Source organism: Neomonachus schauinslandi, chromosome X (genome assembly GCF_002201575.2).
Source record: "Neomonachus schauinslandi chromosome X, ASM220157v2, whole genome shotgun sequence".
In the NCBI taxonomy this organism is placed as follows: Eukaryota; Metazoa; Chordata; class Mammalia; order Carnivora; family Phocidae; genus Neomonachus; species Neomonachus schauinslandi.
The window spans coordinates 36,526,195-36,553,868 of NC_058419.1; the positions used below are offsets into that span (position 1 = coordinate 36,526,195).

At 37.5% G+C, this 27,674-nt stretch overlaps 1 protein-coding gene across 1 annotated transcript in view; it reads right to left on the bottom strand.

Annotated features, from left to right (window-relative positions):
• Nucleotides 1-27,674, bottom strand: part of ALG13 (ALG13 UDP-N-acetylglucosaminyltransferase subunit) — a 64,435-nt gene that overhangs the window by 1,522 nt on the left and 35,239 nt on the right. The window contains 13 exon segments of the mRNA XM_021686789.1: nucleotides 2,360-2,537; nucleotides 4,486-4,526; nucleotides 8,475-8,636; nucleotides 15,273-15,438; nucleotides 16,668-16,739; nucleotides 20,911-20,966; nucleotides 21,069-21,101; nucleotides 23,303-23,423; nucleotides 23,773-23,929; nucleotides 24,121-24,234; nucleotides 25,079-25,325; nucleotides 26,067-26,194; nucleotides 27,238-27,338. Coding sequence (XP_021542464.1) covers nucleotides 2,360-2,537; nucleotides 4,486-4,526; nucleotides 8,475-8,636; nucleotides 15,273-15,438; nucleotides 16,668-16,739; nucleotides 20,911-20,966; nucleotides 21,069-21,101; nucleotides 23,303-23,423; nucleotides 23,773-23,929; nucleotides 24,121-24,234; nucleotides 25,079-25,325; nucleotides 26,067-26,194; nucleotides 27,238-27,338 — 1,576 coding nt within the window.

Consider the following 27,674-nt stretch of genomic DNA (forward strand, 5'->3'; position numbering starts at 1 on the left):
AAAATCTTTAAAAAAAAAAAAAAAAAAAAAGAGTTGGAAGCTTAAACGACTGAGCCACCCGGGCATCCCAGAGCACTTTAGATACGAACATTAGGGACTGAAGCCAGCTACTAAAAGATTATATGAAAATTTCCTAATTATAAAAATTTAAATATGTGTGTGTGTATAATGGGTCAAATGTATTCTACCTAGAGACAGCTATCTTTCTGGGATGATTTAGTACCTACAGACTAAATATATACAGAAACATTCTCTAGAGTCCTTCTAGTCTCATAAGGGTAGTTCCCAATTAAGTTATCCAATAGTTCCCCACAGTGACACATATTATCCAAATAACCATTTTGTATTACTTTAGCAATTAAAAACTCTGGTGTGTATACAATCTGGTCTATACTTGAAGGTTCTGAAAAGCATCCTAAAGACCAAACATTGAAGTGTCATCTCTTGAATGTCATTAAGATCCTAGCATCACTTTAATTTTACACTTTTGCTACCATGAGTCAGTTTTAGTGGAAATAGATGCAGTTCTGTCCTTGCTATAGTGACCATGTAAATATTAAAAAGGAGTCCTTCATTACCTGGAATAACGTAGATGAGCACATTCTGTGGAATGAAGACTGCCACCGTCTCATGGTTTACAACAATTAAAAATAATTCTATAAAAGGTACATGGTACAAAAATGCAATGAAGGTTGACACTTTAATTTTTATTACTATGGGCCATATCACATGACCACACTAGGGATAAGATTCTATAGTGCTAGTATTTCCAAACCATTAAAATGCTTTAAATGAAGGGAGAAACAAAAGGAAATTCACATTTCGCACATGCAGCAGGCACAGTATACTTCTACATATAGTATATACATATATCTCATTTAGTTCTTACAGTAACCCTGGCAATATTCCTGTCAGATAGTTCCCATTTTACAGAAAATCGGGCTTAGAGAGGTTAAGTAACTTAGCTGAGATCACAACCATCAAGTAGCAGTGCTGTAATGTGAGATAGATTTGGTTCTGTTAGTCTATATAATTTTTCTACCTCCTGCTGATTCCTTCTAAGGGCAGTCAAGATCCTATTCTAAATCCTTTAAAATGCTGCTCCATCTATACAATACTGTTAATTCACAGAGAAACCATCTTTATGGTCTGGCACAGTGGTCTCAAACTTTTTGGTCTCAGGATCCCTTTACACTCTTAAAAATTGATTATTTCAAACAGCTTTTGTTTATTTGAGTTATACCAATATTTACTGTATTAGGAATTAAACTGAGAAAGTTAAAAATATTTATTAATCCATGTAAAAATAAGTTTATATTCCAAAACAAAAATATTGTGAGATAAGTGTCATTGTTTTACATTTGTGCAAATCTTGAATGTATGGCTTAATAAAAGACAAATAGATTCTCACATCTGCTTCTGTATTTAACCAATTGTGATACATTGTTTTGAAGTATATGAAGAAAACCTGGCCTCATACAGATATGCAGTTGGAAGAGAGATAAGTCTTTTAATAACCAGCCTTTTCAGATAATTAGATATTCTTTGATGCTACACCAAAACTAGGTAAGTGGTAGTTGTCAAAGGTGAGTAGCAATGTGGACTTTTTCATACTCTCTCAATATTGAAATCCACGGTTTTATCTTGCACTTTGAATATATCTTTTACAAAATTATACATAGGTAACACCATGCATTGGTAATTGTAAAAGTATTATTGTACTGAGTTACACAGATCTCCCAAATGTTCACACATTTTATTATACAGTGTGAAAAAACACATTCATTAACAGCCCCATCTATCTTTTCAAGCTTTTATTTTTTTAAAGTGATCTCCACCCAACATGGGGCTCAAACTCGCAAGTCTGAGAACAAGAGTTGCATGCTCTACTGACTGAGCCAGCCAGGGGCCCCAGTAACTCCATCTATCTAGAAAAGTATTGAGAAGCTGTCAAGTTCATGGCAGCAGATATAAGTTTTCCAAAATTCTAATTTTTATTTGAAAGCTGGGATTTTTATCTTTGTTTTTTCCAAGATTTACTTATTTGAGAGAGAAAGAAAGAGAGAGAGGCCCCTGGGTGGCTCAGTCAGTTAAGTGTCTGACTCTTGAATTAGGCTCAGGTCATCATCTCAGGGTCATGAGATCTAGCCCCACATCAGGGTCCGCGCTAAGCGTGGAGCCTGTTTAGGATTCTCTCCCTCCCTCTGCCCCTCCATCCCTGCTCATGCTCGCTCTCTAAAACAAACAAGAAAACACAGGTCTAGAATATGGGCCAAATGAGATATCTGAAGGTTATTATTAAATTACACATAATATAGTCCAATTGTCCTTCTTGGAGGCACTCTCATTACATACTCACTGTTTGCTGATGCTTCCGCCTGTGTGCCATCTTGTCTCCCCACCTCACCATACAACTGAGGAACTGTCTGCTCTACCAGAGAAGATGGCTCAGCATAGACTGGATAATTCTCTGCATGAAGCTGCTGCTGCATCTGTGGCACATAGACCATGGAGTGCCAGTAGTTGTGGTGATAGCACTTGGGTAAGAAAGAAAGAAACACTTTACTATCTCTTTTCTTAAAGCAGTACAGTTACTCACTAAAAAACAAACTAGGCTATGATTTTCAGGTAGAGTAGCATTTTTGACCTAAAAGAACATTTGGAAAATCTATTCTCTACTACAACTTTAAGTTCTTTTGCAGGATCTATTTCGTATTTGAACATAGGAATTCTTTTAAGAAGGCATCCTAAGGAAATTACAAATATACACAATGACCTGTATACAAAGATGTCTTTCCTAGCATTATTTTTAAAAGCAAAATAGAGTGGACTAAGTCACAGGGATGAAAGGTACAGCATAAAGAATATATATAGCCCATGGTATTGTAATAGCATTGTATGGTGACAGATGGTAGGTAGCTACATTTGTGATGAGCACAACAAAATGTATAGACTTATTAAATCACTATACTGTACACCTGAAACTAATGTAACATTGTATGTCAACTATACATCAATTTTTTTAAAAAGAAAAAGAACACTGAACCACCTAAATATTCAACAATAGAGAACTGGATGAATTATGATATATCCGTGATGGGATACAATAGAGGCAATAAAAAAATTGTGCTGTGAAATATTTAAGAAAAAAAGTGCTCACATTGTTAACTTAAAAGTTTACAAAATTACATAGCCTCGTCAATATTTTGTAAAAGAAATAAATAAGCTATAAGGAAATATATCACAGTGTATAGTGGTTGTACACATGATTTCAGTTATCTTTATGCTTTAATATTTTTCACATGTACTACAATGAATGCTATTACTTTTGATATAAAAAAGCATTAAAATAACTATTCTGAATGTCCTTCTATTCCCATGATGTAAAATGCAGGAGATGTTTTAAAATGCCTCAGACAGGGCGCCTGGGTGGCTCAGTTGGTTGAGCGACTGCCTTCGGCTCAGGTCATGATCCTGGAGTCCCTGGATCGAGTCCCGCATCGGGCTCCCTGCTCGGCAGGGAGTCTGCTTCTCCCTCTGACCCTCTCCCCTCTCATGTGCTCTCTCTCATTCTCTCTCTCTCTCAAATAAATAAATAAAATCTTTAAAAAAAAAAAAAATGCCTCAGACATCTGACATGAATTACAATGTTTCCACATGTATCTATAATAAACTATTCTAACTGAAGGTGCAAGTAGTTTATATTTTCAATTCTTGAAACTGCATTTAGGAAATAAGAACAAACATCCCATTCCACTATTCTTAATTTATAAATGTGTGCCAGTTGGAGAAGACAGTTTTCTAGTGAAATCAGTGTCTGGGAATATGAACTAATCTGAGCATCATCTGCCAAATCTTAAAATGTATCATTCCATTTTAGGAAATATGCCATCTTGTTATATCAGAAGTCAGGTGTATTTCGGGGGGGGGGGGGGAATGATGTCTGAAAAAAAAAAAAAAAAGAGCTCTTACCTGAAATCAGAGACACCTTTCAGGGATATTAAGATATTTGTCAGAACCCTCACCCTTCTACAATTCAGGGGAGTGGTGAAAATCAGTGTTTGGTAAATATCTATGAACACATAACTGCTTTAAAAATAATACAGTCCTTTAAATGTGTTTGAATCAGTCCAATTACTTTTCATATAAAATGTAGAAATAACCATAAAAATGTTTCAAGCAAGACAAATGATCCATTTATTATTGAAAAAGAAAAACACAGTGAAGGGTTGACATATGTATGATGCTAAATATGGGGGCCAATAAATGTTTAAGTTGTGCTGCTTAGAGCCACCACTTGCCATAATTTAACTATTTTATAAGAGGAACTGAAGCACTGGGAGGCTCAAGTACAAAACTGACTTATATCATCTTCAGAATTATCTCCTCACGGTGTTCTTGGCTTTTAAAGTTCAAGAGTCTGATTATCAAACCAGCTTACATTTTTAATCTAGAGTTTGTCAAAGCAATTTTAACATGACTTACCTGCAATCCCAGATTGAAATAGTACTGCAAAACTTTTGTATCTAAAATTAAAAAACTTAATTTTAGTGACTAGAAGACATAAGCAATTAGAACTACCACTTAAAAGCTTTTCTGAGTATAGTTATAAATACAGTCTTCTTGCATCACCACCACCCTCAATTCTATCTTATAGTAAATGACCACTTACCTCCCACTATAGGTAAGATCATTTTCTGATCCAAGGTTTAATTACCAAATACATATTTTATTTCTAGTCTGAGTATTAGGCAGATGTTACAGAAATACTACTCTGCTAATATTTAGAAAGAATCCAGTAAAGGCATTTTCTTGCTTGTCTCAATAATAAAATCAAGACTTTATTCTTGAGACAAGCAATTTACTACATAACCAATCATAATTGTCTTCTGTTAATGGAGCTACTACACAGTACAAACTAATGCTCTACTAATGCCAAGATTAATGATGCCTAATATAACTAGCACTGTATCAAACAATTCACCTTGCTTTTACTTAACATGACTAACATACCACACTAGAACTCCAAAAAGAGGCGGCAGTAAGAAAGGTAACTCAAAATAATTTATATCTTAAGGTGATAAAAGCTTCTTCATAGAACTTAACATATTTCACAAATAAATAAAAACTAGATGTATGGGATAAGAGGGAATAATCTTAGCATTCTAATTGTATCTCTAAATGAATTTTTATTGACTGACCTGGGATCCATGCATATTCTTCTAAGTAACTTGAGTCCCACTAACAAACTCTAAGAAAACCCCTTTTTCTTAAATTGGAGACTTCTGATATGTAGAAATATATTTACTACCATTTTAAAACAATCAGCTTTTATTTTGACCATTATGTGGGAGTAGAGTATAAAGACTAAAGGTTAAGCTAAAGAATATCAAAAGATAATAGCAGGAAATAAATTCACAAATGGCACAGGATTCCATTCCTTGGTGTATGTATGTTCACACAGAATTTGTATACAAATAGCCATAGCAGTATTATTCACAGTAGCAAAAAAGAGAAAACAACCCAAATGTGCATGAACTAATACATAATAAAATGTGGCATACTCATACAATGGATTATTCAGCTATAAGAAAGAATGAAGTATGGATACATGCTACAACATGGATGAACCTTGAAAACATCATGCTAGGGGCGCCTGGGTGGCTCAGTTGGTTGAACGACTGCCTTCGGCTCAGGTCATGATCCTGGAGTCCCGGGATTGAGTCCCGCATCGGGCTCCCTGCTCGGCAGGGAGTCTGCTTCTCCCTCTGACCCTCCTCCTTCTCATGCTCTCTCTCATTCTCTCTCTCTCTCAAATAAATAAATAAATAAATATTTAAAAAAAAAAGAAAACATCATGCTAAGTGAAAGAAGCCAGTCACAAAAAAACCACATACTGCATGATTCATATATGTCAAATGTCCAGAACAGGCAAATCTATAGACACACAAAGTAGAAGAGTGGTGGCCTGGGGGAATGAGAAGTGACTGCTAATGGGTACAGCATTTCTTTCTGGGGTGACAAAAATGTTCTAGAAATAGTGGTGATGATTGCACATATTTGGGAATATACTAAAAAACCACTGAACTGTACACTTAAAATGGGTGGCTTCTATAGTATGTGAACTAGATCTCAAGCTGTTAAAAAAAAAAAAAAGGCACACAGATAGGGACTATAAAAACTCAGAAACATCACTTTGAGATATAATGGGGGGTATCATGAAAATGACTGGATTTTAAGAGGAAGATGGAAGACTGGAGGGGAAAAAATTTGAGTAGATCACCATATGCCAGCAAATGTTTAGAAGTAAAAAATCAGGTGCAGAGTTCTTGCAAAAGTAGAAAGAGATAAGGGGCACCTGGGTGGCTCGGGTCATTAAGCCTTCGGCTCAGGTCATGATTTCAGGGTCCTGGGATCGAGCCCCACATCGGGCTCCCTGCTCAGAAGGGAGTCTGCTTCTCCCTCTCCCTCTGCCCTCCCCCTGCTTGTGCTCTCTCTCAAATAAATAAAATCTTTAGAAAAAAGTAGAAAAAGATACAACTTTGGAAAAATGACCAGCAGTTTCTTATAAAACTAAACACACTTATCTATGACCCATCAATTCCACTCGTAGGTATTGCCCAAAGGGAATGAAAACATAGGTTCATAAAGACTTTTTACAAGAATACTCACAGCCTTATTCATAAAAGCCCCAAAATGTAAATAACCCAGATGTCCACTAACAAAAGAATGAACGGGAATTTTTAAAGTTTTTTTTTTTTTTTGAGAGAGAGTGAGTAAGCGAGAGAGCATGAGCTGGGGGAGAGGCAGAGGCAGACTCCCCGCTGAGCAGGGAGCCTGACACAGAGCAGGACCCTGGGATCATGACCTGCGCCAAAGGCAGACGCTTAATGGACTAAGCCACCCAGGCGCCCCTAAACAGGAATTTTTACACAATGAAATACTAACTCAGCAATAAAAGCAAATGGACTACTGATATATGCAACAATATGAAAGAATATAAAAAATAAGGCTGAGCTTAAGAAGCCTTCCATAAAAAGTATATATTGTATATTCATATGAAATTCTAAAACAAGTGAAACTATGACAAAAAAAAAATCGAACAGTGGCTGCCTCTTGGGGGTAAGTAGAAGCAGGGGTGGAAAAAGACTAGGAAGGGGCATGAGGTAACAGTGAGATAATGGTATCATTTTATACTTTGATGGGGATTTGGGTTACAAAGGTGCATGTACTCATTTCTCAAAACTCAGCAAGTATACACTTAAAGATTTGTGCATTATATGTTAACTTTACATCAAAAGAAAAAATAAACTCCAAACTCTAGTTAATGATATATGTATGAAGTTTTTATGGGGAAGAATGTTGATGTCTGCAATTTACTTTGGAATGCACCAAAACTGAAATGGATGACTTGATGGACAAGGAGATGGATGAAGGAAAAGATGGACAGATATGTGATAAAGCAAGTACAGTTAATGATAGAATCTAGGTGGCGAATACATGAATATTCATATTGAAATTCAACTTTCATGTATATTTGAACTTTAAGGATTTTATTTCTTTATTTGAGAGACCGACCGACAGACAGTGAGAGAGCATGAGCAGGGAGGAGAGGGAGAAGCAGGTTTCCCGCTGAGCTGGGAGCCTGACGTGGGGCTCCATCCCAGGGCCCTGGGATCATGACCTGAGCCAAAGCAGATGTTTAACCGACTGAACCACCCAGGCGCCCCTGAACATTTTCATAATAAAATGTTGGGAAATGCAAAATCACCATTATGTGGTGACAGAGTAGATCTTGGGCAGGGATAGGTAAGTAAGCTACTCCTTAGTTTAATTAAAGAAACAAGACCACATGGCTTAAATCTGAGGCAGATCAGACCCCCAATTCTTCAAACAAAACAAAACAAAACAAAACCTTCTCAGACTTCAAAATTCACTTGGAATCCTAAATATCAAAAACTGCAACAATTTCATACACTTGTGGCAGGAATGTAAATTTTGGTATCAATTCCTGCTTTTCTAAAAAACAAACAAACAAAAAAAAAACAGGGCACCTGGCTGGGTCAGTTCATGATCCTGGAGTCCCAGAATCGAGTCCCGCATCGGGCTCCCTGCTCAGCAGGGGTCTGCTTCTCCCTCTGACCCTCCCCCCTCTCATGTGTGCTCTCTCACTCTCATTCTCTCTAATAAATAAAATCTTTTAAAAAAAAAATTTAAAAAAATAGTTGAGAGAACAAAAAGAAAATGTTCAAGACAGACCTGTAGCTATCCAAAAAACCATCCACTTCTTGATTATGGAGAAGGTTTTCTCAGCTTTCAGTTCTTTCTTTCCTTAGTCACTTACCTAGCATTATGCTCTCAGGTCAATTTCCATTTGGACCCTACCCCCAGTAGATAACCAAAGAGAGATATGCTCTAAAATAAAAAAAATTTCAGACTAAATAACCCTCACACAACTCTCAAAATCTCTTTACCTTGAGGCAGATCACTGCCACTTGGATCACAGGAATAAGGTGGAGGTGGTGGTGGTAAGTTTGAAGCCTCTCCCACCTCAAGAGGAGGAGGTGGAGGTGGTAAAGAAGCAGCAGCAGCAGAAATAGGAGCAGAAAGGTATGGATAGGATGGTGAAGCAATCACTAAAAAAGAAAACAAAGTAGCAATGCACAACTGTAACACCTTATAAGCAGTAGTTCATCTTCTACTTTTGCATCCCCAATATGGTCAAACAATTCCTATGGTTTGACTTAAAAACTTGGAAGGTGAATTGCCCACATTCTTAGACATCGCCAGCTGAAACTGGGAGTTCATTACAGGTTATTTTGAATTAAGGTAATTACTGAAATTAAAAGAAAAAAACTATAAGTTGCAGAGTTTTGACTATAAAGACTTCATGATAAAAAAACATCGGCTAACATACATAAATGAAATACCATTAAAGCAAAATTTTTACTTAGCTTAATATAAAGTTAAGGATGTTTTCAGCCATCTGCCATTCTTAGTCTAATCACAAGATGCAGAAGCTAATAAGAGAGACTAAACTACACAGATTATAGATTTAAGTAAACCTTGAAGGTTTCTACTTATTAGTAGCATCACTGGAATTTGGGCATTCTAAACCATGACAGTTCCATTTCTAAGGACACACAGAATCTAAGACAGGCTAGATGAAATATCTTATCCCTTTGACTTTCTGTACCTGTGGCTATAGTTTAAAAACAATATTCATTCAGGAGTTAATTTTTGACATAAGAAATTCCAACATAGTAAAAGTAAGTATCTCCCATACACATACCAGATAAATTTGTTAAATCTGATGAAAGATGAATGATACAACCCTTCAAGTTCAATTCAATCATTTTAGCCAACTTAAGACATTCAAGTACTACATTTATTATGTTACCTGCACTGTAATTTTAACCCTGAGAAGTACAGAAACTTTAGTCTCAATGTTCAATAAAGATTTAAGTTCAGAGTTTTAGAACACTTAGTTTAGTACAGGAATGGTGCACACAAGCTGAATTTGTTATTCTGTTAATTTAGCAAGAGAAATTTAAGGTCAAATATTAGAAATAATCCCTACTGTTTTTATTCCCTGACATAAATACTTACAATATACTTATCTATACCCTTTATACAGTTACAGGCCAACAGTGATAGAAGATGTCTTAGGGTGATTTAAAACTTGGATAAACAACTCTTTGGGGGTGATGAAACTGTTCTCTCTTGATTGTGGTGGTGGTTATACAACTCTATGCATTGTCAAAACTCAGAACTGGGCACCAAAAAATGATTCTTATTGTATCCAAATTAAACAGTAACATTTTAAAACGTGCTCAACTGTTTTGGAGTTTTGTCATGTACGTAGAAATCTCCACTTTCACAGATTTGGAAGAGGCATTTAAGTTTTAGAATATCTCCAAATATTCAAAAGGCTTTATGAATTTGTTTTCCATAAAGTAATGGCTTTTTCAACTAAGCTCCACTTGTATTCCTTTTAAACTAGCACTCAAATCACACCATTTTTAAAAAAAAAAATAAATTAGCCATTAGCTAAAGATAGCAGAATGTGATTATGATCACTAGGTAAAAACCAACTACTAGACATGGATAGCTAAGTAAGTTCTAATGGGCCTGAATCAAAAGCAGAAGAAATTTGGAGATTATTTTATCTGAACTCACCTTCCCTGAAAATGCATATTATAGTAAGTCCCTGAAGTTTTATAATTTCCAATTGCTCTAGAGATACACGAGCATCTCATTTGTAAACTTAACAGGGCTCTATAGGTTTAACAGGTAGAATTTAAGGGATAGCTCCAAAACAATATAAACTTTACTAGAATATTAATGGAAACAAACATAGTCCATTCAAAATGCTTATTTGCCCTATGAAGCTGCAGTCTGTTTCAGGACGTTTCAGAAGAGCATATGAATATACATAGTAAGGCTTGATGATGATCTCAGGGTTGTGAGATCAAGCCCTGCATCAGGCTCTGCATTGGGCGTGGAGCCTGCTTAAAATTCTCTCTCTCCTCCCTCTGTCCCCCCACCTGGCTCCTATACACAAACACGCTCTAAGGGGAAAAAAAGTACAATTAAAGTATTATTTACCTTGATTACTGTGGTTTTTGGCACTTTCTTAAGTTTTGCACCCAAGGCAAATGAGTCACTAGTCCTGGCCCTGACAAAAGCCTTGGGAAGTTATCAAAACTCAGTTAACAGTATTTAATGCCTATGGGGAGATTCATATTAAAGGCAATCATTGCATCTAATGCCATGACAATGCCAGATAATAAGTGACTTCATAATGGAGGATGGGTTGGGGCTGCCAGAGAGACACAAGAATAACACAATGGGAAACATGAGCTGTTTCATCTAGAGGAGTGAAAGAAATGTTAAAGAGTGATTACATAGCAGCCATGACCTAGTAGAGTTATAGCCGAGGTTGATAAGTGACTCAAAGAACAAGAAGTAAAATAAATGCATTTTTAGAAATACCTACACAGAACACAATCTGACATTTAAATGGGAAGCTTTCAATGACTGTACATAAATGAGGCACTCCAATGTTTGATTCACCTGTCATTTGATTTGAAGCTCAGAAGTCTGCAGAGCAGACAACTAATGCTTTTCCTTGCAATTAGCACAAAGTAGTAAAACCAGGGTCTACACTAACGTTTTCAGTGAAAAATTTCTATGGTCATTAATGAACATATATTGAATGCTTTTATTCCAGGAATTATGCTAAGCACTAATTTTTAAATTATAAGTGAATCAGATACAGAAAGCAAATCAAAATGAATTATTTTAAAGTGGACACTTATCAGGTCAAGAAATAAAACTTTGCCAGTCACTCCAGAAAACGTCTTTGTGCTCCATCCCAATCACAACCCTCTCCCTCCCACCGTAATTTAACCATTACTCTTTCACAGTAATCACTCCTTTGTGGTTTTAAGAGTTTTGTCATCCAAACGTGCATCCCTAGATAGCTTTTAAAAGTTGAGGTCTTAAATGTCTTTTAAAATATCGGTCCCGTCTCCATCCCTGTCATTTCCTTTCAGTTTTTCTTTAGAAAAATCTTGGCCCTTTGACCTATTGAGTTTCCCACAGTCTGTATTTTCCCGATTATATAGTCACGGTGTGTTACAATATGTTCTTCTGTATTTCCTGCAAATAGGCAGCTAGATCCAGGAGACTGGATCAGACTCAGGACTGATTCCTGTGACATACCTATAGGTAATGTTTCTGCAATCTTCACAGCTATTGCTGTTTAATACCTAATTCAGTAAGGACTGCAAAATAATTATCTTCACTGATTAGTTAGAATACTAATATATAGAAACACTTTCCCTCATCTATTTGGTTACCCAGTGGTACAGTTCATATAAGGTAGGCAGGATAAATGCTTTATTCTTTCACTTTATTTTCCAGTTAAGAAAATGAGGGGTGCCTGGGTGGCTCAGTCATTAAGCATCTGCCTTCGGCTCAGGTCATGACCCCAGGGTCCTGGGATCGAGCCCCGCATCGGGCTCCCTGCTCAGCGGGAGGCCTGCTTCTCCCTCTCCCACTCCCTCTGCTTGTGTTCCCTCTCTCGCTGTGTCTCTCTGTCAAATAAATAAAATCTTTAAAAAAGAAAATGAACTGGTTTCTTGTCATCCTAAGGTGACCAATTTTTAAATATCATTAAGAACTTTTATGTTTAACATATTTGGTATGTTCCAGTCTGCTGCAATTATCATCGTTGAGACTCAAATTGTTCCATCTTTGGCCAATGGGAACCTCTTCAAGGTGGCTCCTGAGTTCTTTTGACATGGCCCCAGTAGTCTGATAGCTTCTTTGCTATCTGGTATGACAAAATGATATAGGCTCATCTTGAACATTTCCTGCCCAGACCTGGAATCTGCAGCCATTTCTCCACAAAGCTGCTTGGTTTTTTTAAGTGAGAAATGGCATGTCAAGACCACAAAATGAGTGCTAAGAATATTGTTTCTAGAACTTTTCAATGGACAGAGCTGGGAAATATACACATATATTTAAAGATAAAACACCTGAAGTTATATTGACACTTCCAATTCAAATTTGAGACCATAAAAACTTTTCTTTAGCCTTATTATATCCACATTACCTCTCTTCCATACTTAGACTCCTGGTTTGCAAGGGCACAAGGGGATAAAATTAGAGTATCCCATACTCACTCATTTGTTTTAGCCGACATTACACAGTCTCAGAATAACTACCTGATTATCTAGATAAAAGAACCTCATGTGATTATTGAGAGGATTAAAAAATGCTTGGCATATGGTCTCTCAACTCTATTTTTAAGAATAGCCATACAATATCTACATTGTCCAAACATAAAGTTATTGCTATTACATAGTGTATTCTCCACCTCTTAGCCCTCATTGTCTTAATTCTTTATGTAATTATACATTTAATACTTACCATTAGGTCTTCTGTCGATGTCTTTGTTTTGGTAGTCTAAAAGTCAACTCATTCTCTGGAACACTGATGTCCATTTAATAGAACTTTCCGTGATGGCAGAAATATTCCGTATCTGTGCTGTCCAATACACTAGCCACTGGCCACATGTGGCTATAAGCACTTGGCATGTGGTTGGTGCAACTGAGCAACTGAAGATTTTATTTAATTGTAATTAATTAAAACTTAAATTACATGTGGCTAGTGATTACCTTGCTTGACAGCATAGTTTTAGTAGATTCTTCAGGAAGGGCTCATGAAAGTAATATTCTCTGAATTCTTACTGCCTTTTAGGCTTGAAAATCAGTTTTGGTTGAATATAAAATCTTTGTTTTACACATGCCTTATTTTAAATGTTACTCCATTTTCTTCTAGCATAAAGAACTGCTGTCAAAGTTTGATGATTATCATTTTATTTATTTTATACTCCATAGGCTCTTTTATCTAGATAATCAAAGGACTTGCTTTTTCTTTAAAGTCTGGTCATTTTACTAGAATTATTTTGGTGTTGGCTGTTCTGGGTCAATATTCTCAGGTATGCAGAGTGTTGTTTCAGTATATAGTTTTAAAGTTTTTTAATTTCAGGGAAAGTTTTCTGAATTATAGTTTTCAGTATTTGTTCTTTTCCCTTACTTTGGTTTTCTTCTTCAGAGACTTCTATCACTGTTTGATCTCCTTTGCCTAACTTTAACAAGTCACTTGAATCTTTATCTTCCTTTTCTTCATTTTAGATTCCCCCTCCTTCTTATATCTTTCTTTTAAAGCATTATCTGTTGTATATACTTGGTCATGTTCTTTATAGTTTAGTCTTCGTAACTGAAATGAGTTTCTGCCATTTTTAATGCTTTCCTATCACTTCGAGTTTTTCTAATTCTGATATGTTATTCTAAGATTTTTAATTCCAGTTCTTCTTTAATGTTTTGTATTATTTATATCTTTAGCTCATTCTGAAATAGCTGTTAGTTTAGTTGGCACATTTTAGTTGGCACATTTCTGACATGTTTTTACTGTCTATAGGGATATTCTTTTTTGTTCTTAAAACATCTTTGCATAGGATTTCACCTTAGTGCTTTTCCTTTGTGACGTGAAATTTTTTTCATGAACTTTAGAATGAGGTGGATATAGGGTAGTTTTGTTTTTGTGTAGTGTTCAAAAACATGACTGCTTTCTAGGATTCCATGGCTCTGTTGTCCTCTACTTTGGTCTGGACATGTTCTTTTCCCAATCCCGATCAATTCTGATTCCCTCCCAGTAGTTTCTCCCCAGTAAGGAATACTATCCTGACAGGGAGCCCTGGCAGGTCACTTTTGAGGGTTCTTAGGGGCCAGATTGCTCCAAGCCCTTCAAGTCCCTTTACCAGGTACCCAAAGCACTCACCTAGTATTGGAGAGGTCAAATCCCTTCCCAGTCTTAGCTGCTCCTTCCAAATTGGCAGCCCCACTTTCCAGTGAATTCTTATTAGCTCTTTTGGGGTTCTTCTGTTCTCAGGTCTATCAGACAACATCCCTGATGCTTCCGTCTTCTTGCTCCCACATAGACCCTGATAGCATGCAGGTCTTGTGACTGGTGGTTTGTCCCTAACTGCTTAGGGACACCTTGTGAGGATACCTTGCCACCTAGTTTCACTGTAAATGTTATCCATGGGTTTTGGTTTTGCTATTTCCATTTTTATTTGAGGATTCAGATTAAATAGCTATGTTGTTGTTGCCACCACCTTCCCAGAATTCTGAGAATTCTAAATTATATTAACTCATTGGAATTTCATGACCACTTTATAAATTGGTACTACCAGTACCCCCAAGAGCTCATAGGTAAGGCTAAATAACTTGTCCAAAATTACAGAGGTAGTGAGTTGTAAAACCAAAATTCTAACCTAAGTTTCTTAAATCCTAGAGCCTATATTCTTTCTTACAACATTCATGGGAAAATGATTCATTATACAGAAAAGTATTTTACTGCAAACTTTTCAGGAATTCTGTGAAGTGTGAAACACCTCTACTTTAATTCCTGTATAATAAAACTTAAAGTTTAACTAGTAAAGTCCTCTAAATTTTCAGTAAGGTAGCAAAACAATAGCTACAAAATTATATCAAAGCCAAATTTGCAAGAAAAAAATTGAAACCCTGGCCCTGAAATCTCATGGATTCCTCAAATACAGAACATACTTTATTAAGTAGGTTAAACAAATTTAATACTAGAAATTAAAGTAATCCTATCTAATCACTAGAATTGTTGTATGTGCATGCTCATGAACAGGAAAAGAGGCTTCCCAAAGTAAGCCACCACCAATAACCTACCTGGCCTGCCTTGTATAGGTGGAGACACAAATAGAGGCTGTACAGCATTCTGTGAGGAAACTGAAGGGGTACTACTAGCTTGATTAGCTGCTGCACAGTTAGGTAAGACTGGAGCTGGAACACTATTGGCACAAGAAGCTGCAACTGCTGTAGAATTTACCATCATCTGTAAGTGCAGAAGAAAAGTTTAGAAAAGTTTAGTGATTTCTCAAACACTGTTAGTCTCTTATCTGATTCTAAGTTTCAAGATATAGTATTTGGATAACTAAAATACTGAGAAATCAATCTTTATGTAAACCATATATGAGGTTATTTCTTTTAAAAGAGCACAATTAACTTTAAAATCTTAATTTTTAAATTTATTTTTCTGAAAAAGTAATATATTAATATGATTCAAAAATCAAGTATAAAATTGTATACAATGAAATGTTTCCTTCCAACCCCTATCTTCCATCTGCCTAGTTCCCCTCCCCTCTCCCCAAACAGGTAATCTCTGGATTTCCTACATATTATCCAGAGATTGCTATGTTTGTTTTTACATGTGGATACATTTCCCCACGCTAACACATACTTTTTTTTTTAACAGAAAAGGTGCTTTGCTTTTTTGTGTGTAAACTTCATGGGACTGCAATTTGTTTTTTCTGATGAGGCTGCAGCACCCAATACAGCACTGTGCACAGAGAGAGATTCACTACATAGTTAACACACACTTCTTGAACATGCTGCTCTCAATGCAGTCTCCATTTTCTTACCACACACTGCTGTGTGGCTGCTACCCATTCTGGTCCTCAGAAACTGTATTCAAAGTCACCAGTGGTCTTCATGGCAACAAATCCTAATAGACTCTTGCTAGTCCTTATGGTGCTTGACCTCCTGGCAGCAACTGACACCTGACTATTCCTTGAAACATTCTCTTCCTGGGGCTCCCATAGTACTACACTCTCCTACTTTCCCTCTCTCCTTAACTATTCCTTCCCTACCCATTTGCTAAAATTTGGTGATCTACAGGCTCTGTTCTGGATGCTCTCCTCAAATCTCTTCCTTTCCCCAGGATTATCTTATTCGCTCCCATGGTTTCAGCAACCTTTCTGACGCTAGCTCCCTATTCTTTACATTTCAGTTTCAGTACATGAGAGACTTGACCAGTAATTTATATTAATTCACTCGTTATATAAGAGGTTTGGAATAGAAGGACTATGAGTAGTCAAACGCCAGCACATAGAACAATGTCTAGAACACAGTAGATAATCAATTTCTCGAATGAATTTTACTGATCACCGTGCCAGGCACCACAAAGTGCAATAATACTTAAATACGATGAAGGACAAGGAGAACAAAAAGAAAAAAGTCATTCCCCCCACCCATGTGATTGCTTGATAACACTATTAAGATTACCTTCTGGGGGTAGTTGTATGAGGTAACTGTGTCCTGAGGAGACATAGAATATGGTCTTCTGTCCTGAAGAGACTTTAATGAATATAGAAATATAGTTAAGTAAGGGTAAATCAAGAAACCAAACAACATATCAATAAAAGATCTGATTTGTTCCAACATCTCCTAAAATTAAGTGAAAAGTGATCTGTCCTGAACGTGTTCAGATTTGGAAGCAACTACTAAGATAACGATCCAAAAGGTATCACTCCAGTGCCTGATTTAGGTGACTATGCTATTTCCCATCTATAGAGAACCTGATCGTATCCAATTCTAGTCCAATGTAGATACTAAAATGTAGCGGAGAATTATAAACACTTTTTCAGTGGCCTTTCTTGCCTTAAAAGCTTCAAACTTAGTAGGACCAACAACAGTTTTACTAAACAAAAGCATTCCATCTAAAAATGTAGCTTGGGACAAGGGTGGATATATCTGGTTATTCAGCTGTAGCCTATCTAAGCAGGATGGAGTATAATCCGAACACCACTCCCCTCTGGCTCAAGGTCTTCTTTGAAAGTAAAAATGATTTTTTTTTTAAAGATTTTATTTATTCATTTGAGAGACAATGAGATAGAGAGAGAGCATGAGAGGGGAGAAGGTCAGAGGGAGAAGCAGACTCCCTGCCGAGCAGGGAGCCCGATGTGGGACTCGATCCAGGGACTCCAGGATCATGACCTGAGCCGAAGGCAGTCGCTTAACCAACTGAGCCACCCAGGCGCCCTAAAAATGATTTTTAAAGGGCTCAGTTATACATGACAAATTGTCGTGACAACAAAAACAAAAAACCTAGCAGAAATTGGTTTAACAATGGTAAGAGCACAGAGGGAATCAAGGAAAGTAATTACAGAGAACAAGAGGAATCATATTGTGACAAAGATGAGCCCAACTTACCATGGACTGCACATTTCTATTAACAATAATCGCTCCTCAGATAAACCTCATTGGCTACGATACTGCCACTGCACATTTCTAAAGTCAGTTTTCAAGTACAACCAAAGCACCTGCCAAAAAGTAAACTTTGGCTTTAACTCAGGGGGCCCAGTGTGAATGCTAAACAATTCTACAGAAGGATTTAGTTGAGAGTTGGGCACAGAAATAAATAGCAATAGGGCGCCTGGGTGGCTCAGTTGGTTAAGCGACTGCCTTCAGCTCGGGTCATGATCCCAGGGTCCTGGGATCGAGTCCCGCATCGGGCTCCCTGCTCTGCGGGGAGCCTGCTTCTCCCTCTCCCACTCCCCCTGCTTGTGTTCCCTCTCTCGCTGTGTCTCTCTCTGTCAAATAAATAAATAAAATCTTTAAAAAAAAAAAAAGAAAGAAAGAAAGAAAGAAATAGCAATAAATATTTACAGGGTTTTTTTTGTTGTTTTTTTTTTTTTTTTTAGGAGGCTGTGTGCCTGGACATCTGTAAGTCCTGCACTGGTCCTCTCCCCACAGCATGCTGTGAATAAAATTACTTAGAAACTTGCTATAGAGGGCGCCTGGGTGGCTTAGTCGTTAAGCGTCTGCCTTCGGCTCAGGTCATGATCCCAGGGTCCTGGGATCAAGTCCCACATCAGGCTCCCTCCTCGGGGGGAAGCCTGCTTCTCCCTCTCCCACTCCTGCTGCTTGTGTTCCTGCTCTCGCTATCTCTGTCCCTGTCAAATAAATAAATAAAATCTTTGGAAAAAAAAAAGAAACTTGCTATAGATTTGGTGACTGGGAGTGGGAGTGGAGCACATCCTGAAGAGACTGAAAGCTACTGGGGATGTATGATAAAGTAAGTTCAGAACAAAAATGAACATGTGACAAATGAAATTAAAGGGAAAGAAAGAAATTAAGTATCAAAAAAGAGAGAAATTAAATATCTACTCTTGTCATCCTTGATGGTGAGGTTTTTACTTGTTTTTTCACTGGGGTGGCTATTTCAAGACATGGCCTAAGAAGCATATGATGAGAATAGTAATGGCACAGTGAGAAGAAAAACTATTTCTCTAGAAGGGAAAAGGAAAGGGAAGGAGAAATAAGGGGAAGAGAAATCACGTATCATAGTTTTCTTCATTCCAAAGATGTACTGCCTAAACAGTGTAAACAAAAATTTAGTATGTGAGGTTAAGATTAACCATAATTAGAGAACAGAGGGTTGTTATTCAAGTTCTTACAAATATTCCAGTTCTCCTGGGTACATGGTAAGTTGTTCTTCCTGGCCCCATGACTTATTTGGTCAATATGAACAGAAATATTAAAAGCCAGTGTTCAATTACCCTATCTTTGGTCCAGCAAAGTGACTGTGAAAGCACACATGTCCATCAGCCTGGGTCCCCCGAGTGACTATGATGAACAAAAGCCTGCTACCAACCTACACTAGACATAGAACATGCGCAAGAACAACTGTCCTGTGTTAAGCTGCTAAGATTTGGGGTGGGGGGTGTTACTGCAGCATAACTTAGCTTGACTGAAACAGTAATTTGGTAATTAGAAGTAGGGTACGGTGCTACTGTAACAAAAACCTAACTTGAAAAGGAGAGAATGAACTTTTGTCTCTTAGGGGAGGTTTGGAAAACAGTGTTAGTTTTGTGTTTTGATTACTGTTGGCAGAGTTTAGCAACATTTTTTAAGATAGATGTGTACAGGAAAGGAGTTTGTAGGTAGGAATGAAAGGGAATAGAGAATCCTTGAATACAGGGACTTATGGGGTTGAAGACACAATTGCTTCAAACCAAAATTGTAAAATATAAAACTGATAAATACTTTGGACAACAAAAAGCAGTTAAAACTTGGGTTTGAAGCAAAAATCAAACTGTTAAAATCTGATTGCATTAAGATATTTCAAAGCAAGAGTCCAACTAAGAATGCAACACCCACTGAATCCTTGCAATTGGACAAAATGGCTCATGGAAAAGCCTCCAAAAAAGTATGGCTCCTCCACCCCTGATAAGGTCAAGGTACTTGCAATCAGAGAGACACAGGGATAAGAAAGCAAATTATAGCAAATCTAAGTAGTATATCTATTAAAAAAAAGAATTGTCAGTATGGCTACTGGCATATGAAACCAAGAGGAATCATAGAGAAAAGCAGAATAAATTAATCACGCAGCCAAAGAAACTATGAGCAGAACTAAAACCATCCAACTGAGATAAAACAACCCCTGGGCTCCTAATTTTCTCCAAGTAAGAAGCAGGCTGAGAAAGCTGCTCAGCTGCCAAGAAGGATTATTCCCCAAAGCTTACTTCAAATATGGCCAAGGAACAAAGGGCCCTGCCCTGGAGCAACCAAGAGCCCCAGAAACAATGAATCAGAGAGCCCCTCCAGGGGACAATCCCCATGCCTAGGTTGGGGGCCCTCACAATGTCTGTCCATGATGTCAGAATTGCTAAAGGCCATTAACTATTTTCTCCCATTTTCCCCCCTTTCTGAATGGGAATTTTTACTGCCATTTTTCAGTCCCTGCTTCACCGTTATAAATTATGTAGCGGTTAAATAACTTTGTGTCTTTGGGTTTTAGGCCTCCAGATGAAGATGAGCCACATCTGGACCCAATGCACAGAGTACTACACATTTCCCAGAAACCTTGGGCTTTGAGTTTATTACACTGAATAAGATTTTTGGATTGCGTCCCTTGAGGTGGAATCGTCTTTTGCCTGTGGGAGGGAGTATGAGTTGAATGTTGTGGTCCTTAGCACTGTTAAAATATTTCCAACATTTTGACTTTCAGGCACGCATAAGTTAATACTTCAATGGAACATATTCTGGCTAATGAAAAAGAAAGTGACAGGTGTCATCTCCAGGTGGAAGCTGTAAGAGCCAGGGCACCATTCACTACCTTTTGGTTCCTTCCTTGGCAACCATGAATGGAGCTTCTATCAGCCTGAGTTCCTGAGCAGAGCCCTCCTGTAGACCTCCACTGGATACGAAGCATAACCGAGAAACAAACTTTTGTTATATGAAGTAACTGAGACTTATGGCCCATTCTTACGGAAAAATCATTAATAAAATCATCTAAAAAATCATCAATGCCAATGTTTGAATTTCCTCTTTTATCAGCACATTAGGAGTATCATTAAATAGATTAATTTCAGGGTCTTAATTTCATCTACAAAATGGGAATGAAGCCCTAACGACCTCATAGGATTATTCTGATTTAAATACATTTATATGTATCTCTCTTAGAACAGTGCCCTAGTACACAGTAGGAGATATAAAGTGCTTGCCATTTTTATTAAATACCTACCAAGTTTGCTGTAGATTCAGTTGTGCTATAAACACCTGAGGTTTCATAGTCTGGTTCTAGAGAATATAGCCAAAGTAAAGTAAAAAATGAGCATTATTTTATAATTTAAAATTGTATAAACAATGATGAATGTCAGATTATATCTAGATCTCACTGACCTGAAGGATAAATATATTCTTCATGATATCTCCCTACAAAAAAAAGACAGAAGAAGTGTTTATGTAGGGCTTTTTAGCTCAGCAGAGCCAGATGGCCAGCACTTGCTTTTTCTCAAGGTTTATAGATATATATTCAGAACTAAAATGTATACATCCTTGAAACAAATGATTTGAACTTTCATACTAGTCAACAGATATTGAAGCCAGATATTGACTGTAAACAGGACAAATTTCTCCTCTGAAAATTCCCTTGGTTCTTAAAAGTTCAGGCAGAGGTAAAAACCCAGTTGTATCCAATTTTTCCAGTTAAGCAGTAGAATATGGTGATTGAATTCACTGGCTCTAGAGTTAGGGCTGTCTACATTTGAATCCTGATTAACTTATATCACTTTAGGTGGGTTATTTAATTTTTGTGCCTCAATTTCTGCACGATAAAATAGGGTAACAGTACCCAGATCATAGGGGGTGAAAAGAACATAGTATGATATATAATAAATGGTGTCTGTAGAGTATAACCCATATTATGCTTAGGTGGACATTAAAGGGGTATATCATGCCTCATCTGTTTCTCAGCCTGTCTTAAGTAACTAATACATTTTTTAAAATTGGTTTGTTCTCAGAGGATGGCTCAGTGATCTAAAGTATTTTGCTGTTAAGACTATACTATACCATTGAAATGCAGAGAAAGTTAATCATCAACTGGGCAGTTTTCCACCAAATAAACCCCACAGGTCAAAACTGGATTTGATTCTTAAACATGTCACTTATCAATCACATACATGCAACCACTCCAGACAGCAGGATTTAAGTTGAGAACAAAGATTTGGTTACTTTGAATATGCCACTACAGGTGAGCAGTACATCTGAAGGTACCCACCAAGCTAAAGGGAAAAGACGAAAGGGTCATGCTGAGTAAAAGAGCAGAGAGTACACGTCCTTGAGCACATGCATGGGGACAAAGTCTTCACAGGTCATTCTTGTGCTAGATGTTTTGTCCTCATTAAATTCCTAGAAATACCTATTTTCTTCTACACATGTACACAGAAAAACATCACAAGAAAATAAAGAACTTGACTGTTAAATCAAGTCAGTGAGACTGCCTCATACCTCCTTAATCCACCCAATTCCTCCAGAATTGTTTCAGTAGAATTGTCTGTCACTCATACATCATTTTACAGTAAAATGGTAAAAACAAGCACACCCCATGGTGAGAGGCACCACAGCAACTGTTAAGGACATACATACAGGCTTTAGTGTCAGACAAACCAAATTCAAAATTGACCTCTGTCAATCACAAAGGACCATATATTGCATGATTCCACTTATATGAAACATCCAGAATAGGAAAATCCATTAAGATAGAAAGCAAACTTGTGGTTGCCTAAGGCTGGGGGCGGGGGGGGTGGAATGGGGAGAAGCTGCTAACGAGTACAGGATTTCTTTTTGGGGTGATAAAAATGTTCTAAAATTGATTGTGGTGATGGTCATGCAACTCTGTGACTATATTAAAATCACTGAACAGGTGACTTTTAAACCCTTTTTAAACAGGTGAATTATACCGTATGTGGATTATATCTAAATAAAACTGTTATAAAAGAGTTAAATCTCTGCCACTTACCAAAGGGTATGACTTTGGCCATGTCATTTACCCTTTGTACCTCAATTTCCTTATAAACAAGGATACCATATTCCTTAGAGGGATACAGTTAAGTATTATATTAAATTATAAATATAGTTCTTTAGTACAGTGGATGACCAATAGGATACAATGAACAGTAACGTTGTAAGTCAAGCAGACTTCTTTGGGCAACGAAATTATTTTCATAATAGCAGTCTCATAAAATAGCAGCTAGTCACAGAAAAGCCCAAAGTAGTTTTACAAACAAACAGTCCTCACCATAACATAAATAGTGCCTTCCTAATAAGGAATGGGTATTTTCCATACCAAAATCTCACCAAATCAAAATTCACTAGAAGACCTAGTGAGAGAGCTGAAAGTAAATTGTGACAATGTGGTGGCCTACAGAAATAGAAGTCTGTCCTTCTGAGAAAGACCAAAACATCTTCAAACACCTAGCAAGCTCTGAGACAAGAACTGATAACTCGTTCAAAATGAGCTACCAGAACAGTGTGAGATCCCCTGAAACCAAAACTTTAAATCTACTTCACAGCCCTGATGTGTTAATGCCACAAGAATCATCTTTTAAAGAAACATTTAACTGTAACTGACTCACCACTGTCACTCTGGCCACTGCCCTCCTCTGAATTCAAAGTCTGTTTGCCCGAGCTACGTCCTCGCCTTGCAACACAGTATCTCGAAGCAGCAGGAACCATTGTAGAGGGCCCTCCACGATTCTGTACCAAAGACACACACACAGACATGCAGTTCAGGAAATAAAGCTATAAATATATCTTAATGTACTTTAGAATCAAAAAACATGAGAAAATGATCAAGAAAACAAAATATTAGCCCATACTATGTAAGGCAAAATTATTGGTCCACCTCTACCCCTTTTCTCTAATAGCTTTAAAAAGTTCTCCTCTCCCATATTTTAAAAGCTCTAAGATAAAAATTCATGTTTTCCAGAAGTGCTTTATTTGGTGGTTTGTCAAAACCTAAAATCTATCCACAGTGCCTTTACTTTAAAGAAAAAAAAAGAGAGAAAGTAAACAGCTTTTTTGAATAAATCTTTGACCTACTTACAGGTAAAGTTGGATAAGCAGTCTCATCCCCTTCTTCAACTTCATAAAAGGTAATGGTTTCTTCCAAGCCCCTGGGCATCTGTCCACTCTCTGGGGCAAAGCTATACTGGCACTCCTTATTCATACAATGCATCTGGCGGTGACTACGTCTAAAGGAACTTAAGTATTAAGTAGTTCAGAGAAAAGGGGAAAAAATGATAAAATTTGGTGGTAACGTTTCTAATTTCTAAATAACAGTTCAAACATCTCAGTGTTGACACTTCTAAAAAATTTAATCCATGTATTTGTTGCTCAGCAATGAAGCCAAACGTACCCATTTTCTCATTTTCAACATTTAAAATTCACTTACCGAGATCTATAGGAGAAGTTATCATAGCTCTGGCAACATCTTTTACCTGGACCAGGGTAAAAACCAACTTTAGGGCCCTCCATGTTATGCCTGTTTATAAAGCGAGATGAATCCCTAAGAATGAAGAGAAAGGAAAACAAAACTCTTTATTCACTAGTGCTTGAGTCGTCAATCTTTACATTTAAACAGAATTAACACATCTTTCTAAAATTGTCCTAATGGGGCGCCTGGGTGGCTCAGTTGTTAAGCATCCGCCTTCGGCTCAGGTCATGATCCCAGGGTCCTCGGATCGAGCCCCACATCGGGCTCCCTGCTCTGCGGGAAGCCTGCTTCTCCCTCTCCCACTCCCCCTGTGTTCCCTCTCTCGCTGTCTCTGTCAAACAAATAAATAAATAAAATCTTTAAAAAAAATAAAATTGTCCTAATAGAAAGAGCTGTGTTCTCCTCACTACTGGCATTAGGCCTATCCATTATTAATGGATACAGAGCCAAATACATGGCACTCAACTTGATAGCCCTAGCATGTCTTCAACCATTCCGTATTTCCTTGTAGACAGTGAGAATACAAATCTCCCAATAAATTCATTTGACAAAAATTTAAGTATACATCAGTTACATCCTCTATGCAGACATTACAAAAGGGAGCTAAACTGCTAAGACATTTCTAAATTCTACTGTAATTCTGTCCAGGAATTATTGACAATACATAAATAGAGGGGCACCTGGGTGGCTCAGTCGGTTGAGCTTCTGCCTTTGGCTCGGGTCATGATCCCAGGGTCCTGGGATGGAGCCCTGCATCGGGCTCCCTGCTCAGCGGGGAGCCTGCTTCTCCCTCTCCTCCCTGCTCATGCTCTATCTCTGTCTCTCCCTCTCAAATAAATAAATAAAATCTTAAGGAAAAAAAAAAACAATACGTAAACAGAGATGTACATTATCTTGAAAGTCAGTTAAGCCTTACCTGGGCATCCCATATCCCCGACCTTGTCTCTGAGATGCATGTTGAGGATGAAAATGTTCATTAGACATAATACTGCCAGCTGTCGGTGGGTAGTGCATTGGAGGGTCATGCCCATAATGCATACTGTGCTGAAGCCTGGGCGGGAGGAGGGCATCTCCCCTGCTGTAAGCCATAGTCATATAAACCTCTTTTCCTCTAACTTTTTTGAACATCTTCTTCCGTTGTTTCATGTCCATCTCTGACATAGCTTCCAGGCAAACAAAGAAGCAGCCAAATAAGCTTCATAACCAAAGCAAAAGATCCAGTCCTCCCCTCCCCAAATGTGTAGAACTTTTTTTTTTAAGGGAACAAACTAAATAAATACAGGGAGAGAACGTCTGTATTCTTTAAGGATGTACTAGATCTTCCATTTGGAAGGGCAAAACCAGCAGGTAATTTCCGTATCAATGGACATCTCAGAACTATCTTTAATACAGGTGGCTCTGATCATCAAAACATAGTCGGCCAGTCACCTACATTACCTATTTTCCAAGAAATTATGCCTATTAATGTCACTGGCTGCTTCTATGAGGTGTTTTCCTAGTTCCTTGAGAAATCTATTCCCTTAAAGTTTTAGAGTCTAAAATCCACTCCAGCTTAAGCTTATACTAAGTCCTGTAGAACAGTGGTTCTCAACCACAGGCAATTTTGCCCCTCCCCACCTTGAGGCACATTTGGCAATGTCTGGAGACATTTCTGGTTGTTGCAACTGTGGGGAAGGATGCTACTGGCATAGTGAATAGAGGCCAGGGATGCTAATCAACCTACAATGCACAGAATGCACAGGACAGCTGCCCACAACAAAGTTACTATCCATCCCAAAATGTCAGTAACGCCTAAGTTGAAAAACTCTACCAGAGAACAAGACTTATCTATGTTGTCTTTTTTTTTCTTTTTAAAGATATAAGTACAAGAAGGGGGCTATAATAAAAACCTTCAGCATACAAACCCATTTCTGGGACATAGCCCCCGGAAGTTTTCTGGTAACCTCTTCCTTTCCGACTGGGCATAGCATTCCAGGCAGGAACAGGTGTGACTTGGGTAACTGGTTTTAAGTTAGCCAGCGGAACCACATGCCTTGAAGTTAAAGACACCACCATAAGCCACTGCAACAGACTTAATTCTCACTGGATATATATACCCTCACCCATCCCGCTTCATTTTCAAGTGTATTCTACTTAAACTTGTTGACACTAGCTACCCTATTGAGGTTTTCTTTTTAGGTTAGAAAACCTAAGAGTAGTTTGTACAGTTTTACAGCTATTTGTAGCACATATCACATTCCAGAGGAAATACTGTGATAGAGTAGTCTACAAATATTTGTTGCCTTTCCTTGGAAGAGGATTCTATTTTCCCACCCAACTGACTTCTGGTTCAGCTATGTAATCCACTTTGGCCAATAAAACGTGGGCAGATGCTTTAAGAACCAGCACATGGTTGATCATGTTTATTTCTTCCCTGTGATCATGGAAGACTGTCTAGATAAAGCCTTTGTTGGCCTGGGTCTCCCCTTCGCTGATGCACTATAAAATGCTAAATGAGCAAGAAATGAACTTTATTGTTTTAAGCTACTGAGATTTTTTTGGTTATTATTATAAGGGCAGCATAAGCAAGTTTAAGGGTTCTTCAAGTGGACCAACAGCATCAGTATCACCTGGAACCTTGTCAGACGTTCAAATTCTTGGGCCCTACCACAGACATACTGAAATCAGAAACTCTGGGGATGGAACTCATCGATCTGTTTTAACAAGCTCTCTAGGTAATTCTGGGGCATGTTAAAGTTTGAGAATGACTAGACTAGCTTATCTTAGTATAGGCAGAGGCTCAGTCAGCAAACTAGCTTTCCAATTAGTATGAACAGTTTTATACCAGAATTCTATTGTATTTAATATTTCTAGTAAACTGGCTAGGGCCTAGGGATTTGGAAACTATTCATATACAGGTGTATTGAGATTTCATACTTCAGCATGTGCTTTTAACAATCTGAGGTTAAGTCATCTTAAGCTGGTACCAGATGTAACTGGATTTCTTACTATTATCTGGTAATTCTCAATTTAATATTACAAAAAGGCATCAAGAGCCAAAGATTTTAGTAATTTAACAAACCATCGTATTCTTACTTTTCTGCCAATTCTTCAATGAAGACTGTTACTGAATTGTTCTCATTTCCAACTTCCTGAATATGAGCATTATAGTATCTTCCACCTGATTCCAAGCGAACCTGAAAGAGGATAGGAGACACTAAAAATACATCCAATCTCCAATCTACTGACAGATATATCTTCTACCAAACAAAAGTACAACTTCTCCCCAAACAGATTTCAGTATCTACTTATTAAAGCGGTTGATAATCAACACTGCCATCCAGTCTGATTTAATAGAGGTGGCACATGCTGGAAGATCCTTACATTTTTTTTGAAAGATCCTTACATCTTCTTACATAAGTTTGTAATTAAAATTTAACGAACATTAAAATTTTTTTAGCATTTTGTAAATGAGCCTTGTTGAACTTATATTAATGACTAAAACCACAACCTTGGAGAAACAAATGACTGAG